Source organism: Halichoerus grypus, chromosome 7 (genome assembly GCF_964656455.1).
Source record: "Halichoerus grypus chromosome 7, mHalGry1.hap1.1, whole genome shotgun sequence".
NCBI lineage: Eukaryota > Metazoa > Chordata > Mammalia > Carnivora > Phocidae > Halichoerus > Halichoerus grypus.
Window position 1 is genome coordinate 16,234,764 of NC_135718.1, and position 12,115 is coordinate 16,246,878.

Genomic DNA, 12,115 nt, shown 5'->3' on the forward strand with positions numbered 1-12,115 from the left:
GCAGCCCTTACCTACACAGGGCTGTCATTTTCATTGGAGACCCAGGACTCGCATTCAGGGGACGAACAGCGAACGATGAAGGTGGGAGAATGGCCAGTAGGCCCCTGTGCTGCTGGGCTGGCTAGACAAGTGGTGCTTCTGGGCAGCCCGAGGCAGAGTGGAGGTGGTCCTTGGCAGGCCGCGGGCCTCTCTGACCCGCTCTGCTCAGTTTGATGTCTTGGGCTGTTACCGTACGAATTTCCGAAGGGCCCTAACAAAGCAGCTCCGCTTGCAGCCGACTCCATAGCTCGGGTTGGAATTCTGCTCTTGGGGAGGTTTGTTCCATTTGCGAGGTCACCAGTGAGCAAGCAAGTCGTGTTATTTTTCCAGCAGTGCAAGCTGCAGCAAAGCATCTGTCCCATCTCTTCAGCCCGCACCACTCATCTGGGAATGCAGAGGGCGGCCCCTTCGTGGGGAAAGTGTTTTAAGTGATGAGACTCCAAGATAGGTGAGAAAAAGCAGATCTTGCAGAAATGATGACAAGCTGACCTTGAAGGTCAGGTCCTGCAAGGGGTGGCGCATGCACAATGCTAGTAAATGAAGCAAAACCCTCTCCTCGTCATTTCTTGAAGATGGAGATTTAAAAAAAAAAAAAAAACCTCCTGGAGTATTTCTTACACTGGAGAAAGTTTTGTGCATTTCTGGCTCAGTCTCCTGGGCTCCAAGGAGGCAGCAATGACAGCCTGCCAGAGGGGTCTAGCCTCTGAGTCTTTTGGGTGCTGATCATCCGTGATAAGAACTTCCACTGTTTAAGTAAGCAGGACAAAACTGAGTTCCACAATGTGTAAACATATAGACATGTTGGTCCTTGCCTTCCACATTCTTACTGTCCAGAAGGGAAAAGACTTTTGGGGCAAAAAGGGATTTTCAGGTGTATCTGACTGCGTAACAGGCATCACCCTAGAAAGTTCTATGTGTAAAATCAGAATTGAGTCCTGTAAAGGACTGTGGAGGTTTGCTTTTTAAGGAATCTTATAAATGTATAAAGTGGGGCGCCTGGGTGGCTCAGTCGGTTAAGCATCCAGCTCTTGGTTTCGGCTCAGGTGATGATCTCAGGGTCGTGAGATGGAGCCCACCATTGGGCTCCGTGCTCAGCACAGAGTCTGCTTGAGATTCTTTCTCTCCCTCTGCCCCACCTCACGCTCGTGTGCACGCGCTTGCGCTCTCTCTCTCTCTAAAAATAAATAAATATATCTTTTAAAAAAATGTATAAAGGAAAGAGACTCTTTATGAAGCAATAATCACGCCTTTATTTATCTCCATGGTTCATAAACTTGGCTGCACATTAGAATCTCCTGGGAAGCTTGAATAGCTCCTGGAGCCTGGACCACACCCAGAGCAATTCCAGCAGGATCTCTGGAAGGTGGACGCAGGCATCAGGAATTTCTTTTTTTTTTTTAACTTCCCAGGTGATTCCATTGTGTAGCCATTGTGAAGAAAATCACTGCTCTTCCGTTTGTAGCCATGCCCCTGAGTGGGCATTAAGTGTATTAAGTGTACTGAACGCAGGCATACTCTTCCAAGTCAGCAGGAAGGTGCTTTCCAGAGCATGACAAACCGGGGTCAGGACACAGGACCCTGCTGTGCTTGCAGAAGCACCTGGCAGAGGAGATATGTGGATCCATGGAGACATTTGGGCTTCCTACATCCATACAATGGAATACCGCACAGCAATCAAAAAGAGCAAACTTCTCATCCATGCAACAACATAGATAAATCTCACGTGCTTTATGTTAAGGAAAAGGACTAGACCACAAAGGCTATGCAGGTTGCCAGGGGAGGAGAAGGAATGAAATATTTCCACAGGGTGAATGAACCTTGAAATTGTTAACGCACCGTGAAAGAAGCCATTCCACAGAAGGACACATATTCCGTGACTCCATCTATGTGAAATGTCTAGAATTGGCAAATCCATAAGGATACCATTGTCAGCGTACTTACTGCCACTAATTTAAACACTTCAAAGTCATTAAAATGGTAAAGTTTATGTTATGCGTCTGTTGCCACTGTAAAAAAAACAAAGAAGAAAAGCCACTTATTAACATGCCAGGCACTCAGCAGGTGCTTGGCAAAGGCTGGCTTGGCACGTGGCACTTGTGAAGAAAGGGGACTTCGGCCTGATGTGTCCCTTCTTAGGTGGAACAAAGGGGCATGTTTTCCAAAAGCTCATTCTTGAGAACTTGAGGATTCGTCTGTGATCAGGAGGAAGGGACTCGGCATTTTCTGCCCTCGGTTGCAACTACGTGGTGCTGGTGCTCGTCACAGAAACTTCTCCCACGTTCTTCACTGTGGTTGGTCCCCAGCAGTTGGGTTCACACGGATAATATGCCCAGTGACTCCATCTTGGGAACTGTTGGGGCAAGGAGCGGGATGCATGTCTTTATACTTAAAGAAGAGGTCTGTTTAGTTTCATGTTTGGAAGGAAAATCATGCTCAATCACGGGTCTTCAGCAAATGCAGCTGAATAAATAAAAATGTGCGCATAAAACAGCAGGGGAACCATGAAGAACAGCTTTTTCGGCATGTTGGGAAGACATTTATGGTTGGGAACCTAGTGACCAAAAAGCAAGACTGCCTCAAGATGAGAAAAACCGGGGGAGGAGGTCATCTGGAGGCAGAGCTTGGCCATGGCCGAGGGCGATGAATCGAGCAGTTGAACCGCCCAGCTCTGCGTGGGCCTTAGAAGCCCCGAACAAGAATCTTATTGATGATTTGTCAGACCCTGAGCAGACAACTCTGAACTTTAACAGAGCCAGGATGGAAAGCCTGCACAAGGGCCTACAGTTTCCAGAATGAACAACACACTTATTTTTCCCTCCCTCTGCTGGAGGACGAGAGAGAGACCAAAATGAGAAGGGGGGAGGTGTTGGGGGGGAAGGGAAATGGGACGGATGCCTTCCAGAGGCTCAATGAAATGGCCACATTCCTCCGAGCTCTGAGGGCTGAAAAATGTCACCAGGGTTGGCACAAATGAGGGCCCTGCTTTTGTTGATTGTTATTTCGGAGAGTCTGGAGCTGTGGCCTATACGACCACAGGAGAACCCCTGGTGTCTGCTGCGCTTAGCACCTTGTCAGAGCCCCAGACATTTCTGCAAAGGCTGACCCTCGACCGGGAAGCGCTCCTGCCCAGCCGGGAATACAGACCAGGCTCACATGGAGATGCCCGTGAACTGGCTTTGGCAGGGAGAAATGTCGGGAGGCAGAAGCTGATTGCTGCTGGTCGTGGGCCGCTCTGGATGCAGAGCTAGAGAGGGACAGAAAGGACATCCCAGCTTTGTGACTCGGGGTCCTGGTCCTGTGTTTCTTCAACTCTGGTGCTTACCCTTCACCTAGCACAACTGTTTTAAGAGGAAGAATGGGGGGTGTCTCTGCTTTCTTGATGCTCCCCACTACCACCACTCGTCTGCCTGGCCTGTCGGTTCCCACAGGACCACAGGCCTGTGTCTGATGGCATTCTGCAGTTCTCTGTCACCCAGGGCATCTTAAGTCCCTGCATCTCATGGAATTATCCCCTTGCCTCTGCATACTACTCATCTAGAGCCCCCCACTGTCGCTTTGCCAAGCATGGTGGAACAGGAGACAGGGGTCATGATCCAGATAAACCTCCCTGACTTCTTGGGAACGGCTCCAGCCGAGGGACTTGGGCGTACTTGGATTTGAGCCCCAGGGCCACCACTAACTGCGGATATGGGCCTCAAGAGCCCGTTCCCATGCCGTGTGCTTGCAGGGTGGTTGGGAGAATTGGGAGTGGTGGGATGCAGCGTCCTGCGTGGTCCCTGGGTGCCATGATTAGGTCACACCCTTGTCATTCTCATCTGCACTAATAATGGTCCCTTGCCCGCCCTTGCCTCCCCTCCTGGTCCCCTGGTCCGCTTCCATTGTCCTCCCTACTGTTGGCAGAGTTATTCGATCTCCAGGCTGTTGGAAGAACCTTGTGCATGGCCCTCCCACGGCATTGCCTAGAGGTCCTGCGGGATAAAGCCTGGACTCAGCAAAGCAAATCAAGCCTTTATGGTCTGCCTGCCTGATCTAATGTCACAGTTCTGGCCTTGGAGCCCGCCATCCGCCCCCCCATGTGCCATCTGCCCGCCCCCCATGCCCCGTGTGCCTCGATGTACAGAGAGACCTGTGGTTTCTCGAATACCCCGTGTGCTTTCAGTTCTTGAGTTGTCTGAACATCTCTTTCCCTTTTCCTAAAATGCCTCTGCCTCTTCCCAGGAAACTCCTATTCATCCTCAGTGGCCGGCTTATAAATTCCTCTTGCAGATAAGCCCCGAGTGTGTCTCGTGGCACCTTCCTGATCCTTGGACACATTCCTGAATCACTTCTCTGCTCACCCTGCGTATTCACTGGGCCTCCGTCCCCAGACATGGAGCTCCTGGAGAGGCTGGGGGACCCCATCTGGGTCAACTTTGTCTCCCCAGAAGTAGGCACGACACTCTTTACCCTTTGGCCCAGTACATATTTGCTTGTTTGAAAATAAACTAAAGCTGTTTTCCAGGAATCAGGCAGCTTTGGGGAACGGCTGAGGATGTGAAACTGAAGAGACACTGGAGTTTTCGTGCTTTTTTCTTTTTTGTAAGCGGAAGTAGCAGCAGTAACAGCCTGGAAGGGTTCAGAAGGTCAGGAAAAGCACAGCTTGAGATCCTAGCTGCTTTGCAAGGCCCGTTCACTTTTCCACATCCCCTGTAGCCGAGTTCAAGGCTCGGTGTCATTTCCTCAGATTTATCCTTTGTTTTCCTTGCTTCGACTTCTTTAAACTCACTGCTTTTTAGCCTGTCGAGTTCCTGCAGCCAACAGGAAAGTCATGAATAGCTGTTCAAAAAAATACTCAAAACCAAACAAAAACAACCTAAGGCCTTACCCTACTGCACCTCTTCCCAGAAGCCTTCCAGGCCTAGGATTCTTGTCTGATCTCCTCTCACTCTTTTTGGTGTGAATTTTTGGTGGCTTGCCTTGGTCTGTAAATCTCTTCCCTTGGGCTGGTCTTGTTCTGCCTCTGAGCTTGCACAAGGCAAGAACCACCCTGTCCTGATCTCCATTTTAATTTCCTGGTTGGTTGAGGCCGAGGGCCCAGCTAAGTGCTGGGCACATCCTGGGGTCCCATGGTCTTGATTGGTGGGTTTTGGGAGCTCTTGCTGGTGCCCTTTCAAATCCCACTCCATTAAGAGTCTAGTTTTAAGTAGACCAGGCAAAAGCCATTGGCTTCTTGGAAACCCACTCTTCCCAATACTGAGAACAGGGCAAGAGACTCTGCTGTTGGCCCAGGGCCCTTTCCCAGGCAGAACTGCCCAAACGTGGCTTCCTTCTTGCCTCATCTTGGCTCTCACTCACCATCTATCCATCTCGTCACTGGCAGAGACAAGGGCCACCTTCCAACCCGCCTCCAGGCCTGGGAGCCAAGCCACCACTGACCGCATGCAGCCTCTGAGCTGCTCGCTGCATTTTACCTTCACTTGGCTTTTGACAAGCCACAGAGGAGTGGACACCTAGACCTCCGTGGAGCTTGCTTCGTTCTTCATCCTTTACCAGGACCCTGAGAGGGAGAGTGGAGGGTTCTCTGCTGCTTCTCCGGCTTTGGCAAACTGGAGTTTCCTTCAGGGGTACCCCTGCCAGGAAGAGAGCGCTCTCGTGACACGAGGCATGTGGGCGAGCTGGCTGACCCCTGTGTTCGATCAGAGAGTCACATGGGCTGGCACTGCCCTCCTCTGAAGCAAGCAAATCCTCACCCCCTTCCCTTCTTCCAGCTCTCCCGCAAGCGATGGCAACATTCATTCCAGGGAGTTTGATTTTGTAGCAATGGCGTTCAAAGGCTACTACCAAAATGAGGTCCAAGGAGGTGTTTGAACAGAAAGAGGCCGCTGGGCTCTCCTTTAGAACCAGGAGAGCACAAGGGCTTCTTTTTCTAATGAAGGGGGTAGGGGGATAATCTGGGGCTCTTGTTCAATCCTAGGGAGCTGGCTTTTGGGGGATGTTGGCAGAATGCCCTACATGGATGGAGACATCCAATGGGCTGTTGCCAGTAGCTCAGTCTTAAGAGTCAGACAGCAGGCGAGCTCTCTACCATGAGCCATGTGGGACCTTCTGGGCCTTCTCTGGGCCCTCAGACCCCTGTCTACAAAATGGGCATAACCATGCTTAGCTCTTCAACTTGTGAACTAGCAGGTGCCTAATGAAGTCATTCATTTATTCATTCATTCCATAAACATTCATTCAACACAGTGTAGGTGCCGAAGGTATAGGACAGATGTGTCTTCTCATTGAGCTAATAGATTTTGTCATTTGTGTTTATAACTTTGTGAAATGGGCAGGGCCTACATGGCCTTCTCCACTTCCCAGGTGAGGAAACGAGCTTGGAGAGATTGTGTGACTGCTCCGCGTTCCCACAGCAGGTGGTACGGGACAAGTCAGGGCTTCTTGCCTCTGCTGTCTTCGGGAGCAGGGCCCTCAGGTGTGGCTCTGGCACTGCATCTAGACCCACGGTTCTCAGTGTTGGCTGCACACTGGAATCACCCGAGGAGGCTTAAGAACTACTGATGCCTGGGGCACCTGGGGGGGCGCAGTCGGTTAAGCATCCGACTCTTAGTTTCCGCTCAGGTCCTGATCTCAGGGTGGTGAGATCGAGCCCCACATCGGGCTCTGCACTCTGTGTGGAGTCTACTTGGGATTCTCTCTCCCTTTACCCTATTCTGTCTGTCTGTCTCTCTCAAATAAATAAATCTTTAAAAAAAAAAAAAAGAACTACTGACTGACTCCTGGGTTCTACTCCCAGAGATTCTGATATCATCAATCTAGGGCGTGGCTTGGGTATCAGGATTTTTTTTAAAGCTCTCCGGGTGACCCCATGCAGCCAGGGTTGGAAAGCACAGTACAGAACCTCAAGGAGCTGGCTGCCATTCCTGAGCATGTTCTGGAGAGCCAGGTGGGCAGCAGAGCCAAGATGATGACCCCATCAGCAAATGCAACATCCTATTCTTAGTAGAGATTAGATCACAAATAGCAACAACAGGGGCGCCTGGGTGGCTCAGTCGGTTAAGGGTCTGCCTTTGGCTCAGGTCATGATCCCAGGGTCCTAGGATCGAGCCCTGCGTCGGACTCCCTGCTCAGTGGGGAGTCTGCTTCTCTCTCTCCCCCCTTCTTGTGCTCTGTCTCTCACTCTCCCTCTCTCAAATAAATAAATAAAATCTTTTTTTTTTTTTTAAGATTTTATTTATTTGACAGAGACACAGTGAGAGAGGGAACAGAAGCAGGGGGAGTGGGAGAGGGAGAAGCAGGCTTCCCGCTGCGCAGGGAGCCCGATGTGGGGCTCGACCCCAGAATTCTGGGATCATGACCTGAGCCAAAGGCAGACGCCCAACGACTGAGCCACCCAGGCGCCCCAATAAATAAAATCTTAAAAAAAAAAAACCCAAAAAACAAAACAAAACAAAAAAACCCAAACAGCAACAACAGCAGTGGTGAATGCCCTGCACCTACACTGTTGTCCTCTGCACTAGCATCTCTGCAAGGCGGTTCCAGTGAGAAACTGACAAGCACTTCTACAATGGTGGAGCCAGTTTGATACCTTGAATCCATGGGACCAGAGCCCTTAGCCAGCTTGGGAGTGATGCTGGACTCAGTTTCAGTTGAGGTGGCTTATTTACTGAAGAAACTCAGGAAGGTTTTATTTTTCTGTTTGCGCAGCCGTGGCTTCTGATGGGTCGTCCATATTTCTGCAGGGGCAGCATAATCACTGTTGAATCACCTTGGAGTGACTCTGTTTCCTTGTCCTTGGGGAAAGGATGAACGATTGGGTCAACCACAGCATTTCTTTCGATGGTTATAGGTTTGATCTGTGTTCAGGTTCTCCAGACCCTGAGCTGTCCTGATTGACTTTTGGTCAAGGAAGCAATCCTGTCTCCAGACTCTCATGGCTTGATGGGCTCGACTGGGCTGTCTGGCCACTGTCGCTCTAGCAAATGGTAGACCTGCAGCTTCAGCCAAGGTTATCCATCTCAAAACCAAGGGCCTGTTTTCCTCTCCCCGGGAATCCCACCTTTTGGCTGGGCCCCCAGGTGCTTCCAGGCCTTCCCCCACTCCCTCCGCCTCAGGACCACAGGGCCCAAGGTGAGGTGAGGCAGGATCTGGGGGTGTATCTGAGCTGGCCCTTTGGAGGGAAGGCAGCGACTATAAAGGGTTCTTCTCTTTTCCGTCTCTAGCCCTGGAGCAGCTGTTAACAGAGCTGGATGACTTCCTCAAGATTCTCGACCAGGAGAACCTGAGCAGCACAGCTGTGGTGAAGAAGAGCAGCCTGGCTGAGCTCCTCCGGCTTTACACCAAAAGCAGCAGTAAGTGTGGCCCGGGGGCCTCAGAGAGGTCCGCATGGGAACAGAAAGATAGTCACGCTCGGGCTGCCACAACAAAGTCCCCCCGACGCGGTGGCTTAAAGAATAGAAATTTGTTTTCTCAGTGTTCTGGAGGCCAGAAATCTGAGATCAAGGCTTTGGGCAGGGTGGCTTCCTTCAGGGGCCTCCCTCTCTGGCTATAGATGGCTGCCTTCTGTCTGGGTCTTCACACCATCTTCCCTCTGTGTGCGTGTCCAAATCTCCTCCTCGTACAAGAATACCGGTCATGTTGGATCGGGGCCCACCCTGGTGGCCTCCTTTAATGTTGATTACCTCCTTAATGACCCTTTCTCCTACCAGAGTCACATTCTGAGGTATCCAGGGCGGGGACTTCGTAGATGAATTTGGGCGGTGGGGGAGGGGAACGCAGCTCATCCCATCACGATAGTGCAGGAGTGATGTGACCTGGATGCGAGCCCCAGACATCTCTGAACACTCAGCACGGCAGCCCTGAGTGTGGTTTTAAAGTGTTTTCGAAGCACTTTTCCTTACTCGTTCAAAGGAGAGAAGGGCTAGTAAACAGTTCGAATAAGAGCCAACGCTTAATTGAGCATTTCCTACCTGCACGCGTATTAACTTGTTTCATCTTCGAGTCACCCCTGAGGTTGGTGCTCCTGTTACAGATTACAGATGAGGTCTGGAGAGCTGAAATCACTTGCCCCGTGGCCCAAAGGAAAACGTAGTTTTAAAGCTTGTAGCTCACAGAACTCTTGAGTGCATAGGGTTTTTTTTTCCCTATCCTTATTGAGGGAGATTTTATACACACTCAAGTACATAGATCTTAAGCATTCAATTCAGTGAGTTTTGACAGTAGTAGACACCTGTGTACCTACCACCCAAAACAAGACAGAGAACGTTTTTATCATTCCAGAAAGTTCTTTCTTGCCCCTTCCCAGCAAATTCCTCCCCGCCCCCACCCTCACCCCAAGGTAACCATTGTTCTGATTTCTCCCACCATGCATGCGTGGTGTTCACGGGTTTGGGCTGTGACGAGTAATAAGGCTGCCTTGAACGTCCTTGTACAAGCCTTCTTGCGGGCATATGGTTCCATTTCCAGTACACTCAGATTTTCTTTTTTAAAAAAAGCCTTCTTGTGAAGTCCTGACAGTTTAGTTGAGTCTATTTTTATGTCGGATGTCTGAGAACTGGAAGTGATATTTTGGGACAGTGAGGGACCATAAGAGGGCATTCGATCCCTCTGCCTGGCGGCAGGAGCAGCTAAAATGCATCCCGAGGAGGGAAGTCGGCCGTCTGCAGCCCTTGCCGCCAGGAAACTCTCCCTCACGTCCAACCTGGACCCACCGTGCTACGTTTCAGGGTCGCTTTTCCTTTTCTTTGTTCCCTTTGAAACTAGTTTTTATTCTCTGAGTGAGACAGAAGTCCTAACGCTGAGGCATGTGCCGTCTGCCTGGCAGCCTTGTCTTCTGCGGGATGAGCTGGCTCTCTTAGCCTTCCGTGAGAGGCATTTTCCTGGAGCCCATTTGGGGCCTTTGCCGTTCCCCCGGCCACCCTGGGGTTCCCAGGCTCCTCCCGGCTCCGTGGCTGGTCAGCAGCGCATCAGAGGTGGGAAGGCTAGGTGGGAAATGCACATGACCAAGCGGGTGAGTCAGAGATGAGTCACCCCGAGGCAGGATCTATGAGTCCAACTCTTTAAGAAGCACACTCCCCAACCGACCGTTTGGATGTGCTCCGACTTGGGGTGTTTAATGCTAGACAGCACCTCCATTGGGAACTGGAAGACCCATGGGATGGGCTCTGACCCCTGGTTCTTGGTTCTGATCACTCTCTCCGGGCCCCCTGGGTGGGGTCCCTCTTTGGGTTCCTGTGCTGGGTAGCTTCCTGTAGGATGAGCTTTGTTTCACCCCAGATCTTTGCATGTTCTGCGCTGATAAAGTCGGGCCCTCCCCCCACCCTCGGCGTCCGCGGCTTGCAGGAGGCGCCCCCACGTGAATTGCCCACAGTGCACCACTCAGACCACCGGAAGTGCGTGCACAGCCTTACCGAGACCCGTGGCTGCCCCTCCTGTTCTCAAGGCTGGTGTCCATTCTGGTCCTCTCCGTGCTCCCTTCGCCAGCACAGTGCTTAAAGCAGCAGCTGACAGCTTTTGTGCACATCCTCTGTCCTGGCACGGGGCCTAACGTAGGAGGCGGATGATGCCACCTAGTTCCCATCCCAAGTCAGCGAGAGAGATGTTGTCCTCATCTTCTCAACAAGAGCGTGGAAGATTTGGAGAGTCGCTTCTTCAAGGCACACGGCTGTGAGTGGCAAAGCCAGGGCTCGGGCGTGGGCAGGCGGCCCTCACCACTCTACCCCCCTCATCACCCCGCGTTCCAGATTCACCTGCACCAGCAGTAATTGCGCTACCCAGGACAGAATCCAAAGCCCCCCTGAAATCAAAGCATTTGTCTTCCTTCTCAGTCTCCCAGGCCCGTCTTCCTGTCTATGTTCCAGAAAATTAGCTCAGCTTGATGGGACTTGTAGGTGGAGGCAAGCTGATCATTTTGAGATAGTCTGTGGTCTACATTGGCTGAGCTGTTGTTTACTCCCACACATTTTGGGCAGAGTATGAGAGAGAGGGTGTGTGTATGTGTGTTTACCCTTTTCAAATTGTCCATTTGGGTTTTCTGATCTTTTATTGTGTGAGCGCAACGAGAATTTTCTATTCTCTTTGCCTTTCATCTGGATGGTGAGGTCAAGGCAGGGTTTGAGGTTTGTTTATCAGGAGCCTGTTATTTGTTCCCTGTTTTCACCTGAGAGGGCCGTGGGTCTCCCAGTGCCCTGCTCAGAGACTCTGGGAAAGTGTCGGCGGGGGGGAGGGGTGCCCCTCGGATGGGAAAAGCTGCTGATGTTTTGTCTATCCAGCTGTAGCAAAGAGGGTCCCTGTCCCTCGTCCCTACTCCTCATCCAGTTCTCTGGGAAAGACTACGCCCTGCACACAAGGGTCATTCCCCAGGAGCCACACGCTTACTCAGAGCACGCTGAGCTCTCCTTTCTAACCATACCTGTGCTGTTATTCCCCACATGCTTGTGTTAACTATCCCATGGGCGTCTGTGTCCCCCACCAATGTTGGGCTGATAAAGGTAGAGACAGTGTCTTCTATTTCGTTCTGTGCTGTATCCCCAGCACCTCGCATAGTGCCGGGTGCTCAGTGCACTTCTGAAAATGAATAAGAGAATGATAGAAAATTCTCCAACCCAAGGCTACTCCCTCCCAGACACGGGACAGCTCAGCAGTCTCCCATTATAGGGCCAAGTTCACTGGGCATTTCCCAGGATTGCAGACGGTTCTGGGAGCCTCTTACTTACCAACCTAGATGGTCCTGAAGTAGCACCCTGAGAATCAAAGCCTGACCAACCACAGCCTGCAGCAGAGTGCCCAAGGCGGGAATCGCAGCCTTGGGAAGTGGCTGGTGGTGCTCATTTTCTCTGCAATTTACAAGCTGCCGTCTTGGGGAGGAAGCACCTGCCCAGAATCTAACAGTTAAAACAATGACAATAATATCTTGTCTTTTTCTTTTTCCTTTTTACAGGAGCATGGGCTTAGTCAACAGTAAGAAAAAAATAAATGAACATAAGATGAACATTGTGCTATTACATTCCTTCAGTTCCTATTTTGATCTTTATCGGCATCATCTGAATATTTTTATATAGTCGTGGTTTGCCTCTGTATTCGGCTTTACGTTATTTTTACA

The 12,115-nt window shown here is 51.0% G+C and overlaps 1 protein-coding gene and 1 long non-coding RNA gene across 5 annotated transcripts in view; one reads left to right on the plus strand and one right to left on the minus strand.

Annotated features, from left to right (window-relative positions):
• The window catches only part of AFAP1L2 (actin filament associated protein 1 like 2), a 94,326-nt gene that overhangs the window by 49,342 nt on the left and 32,869 nt on the right, over positions 1-12,115 (plus strand). For all 4 annotated transcript variants that reach the window (XM_036075691.2, XM_078077087.1, XM_036075693.2 and 1 more), the window contains exon 3: positions 8,238-8,366. In XM_036075691.2, the coding sequence (XP_035931584.2) occupies positions 8,238-8,366 (129 nt within the window). The remainder of the gene's footprint in view (positions 1-8,237; positions 8,367-12,115) is intronic.
• On the minus strand, positions 1,264-10,584 carry LOC118525159 (uncharacterized). Its single transcript, XR_004912004.2, has 3 exons — positions 10,425-10,584; positions 5,490-5,648; positions 1,264-4,826 (listed from the first exon to the last, which is right to left on the minus strand). It is a non-coding gene; the product is annotated as an uncharacterized LOC118525159 (long non-coding RNA).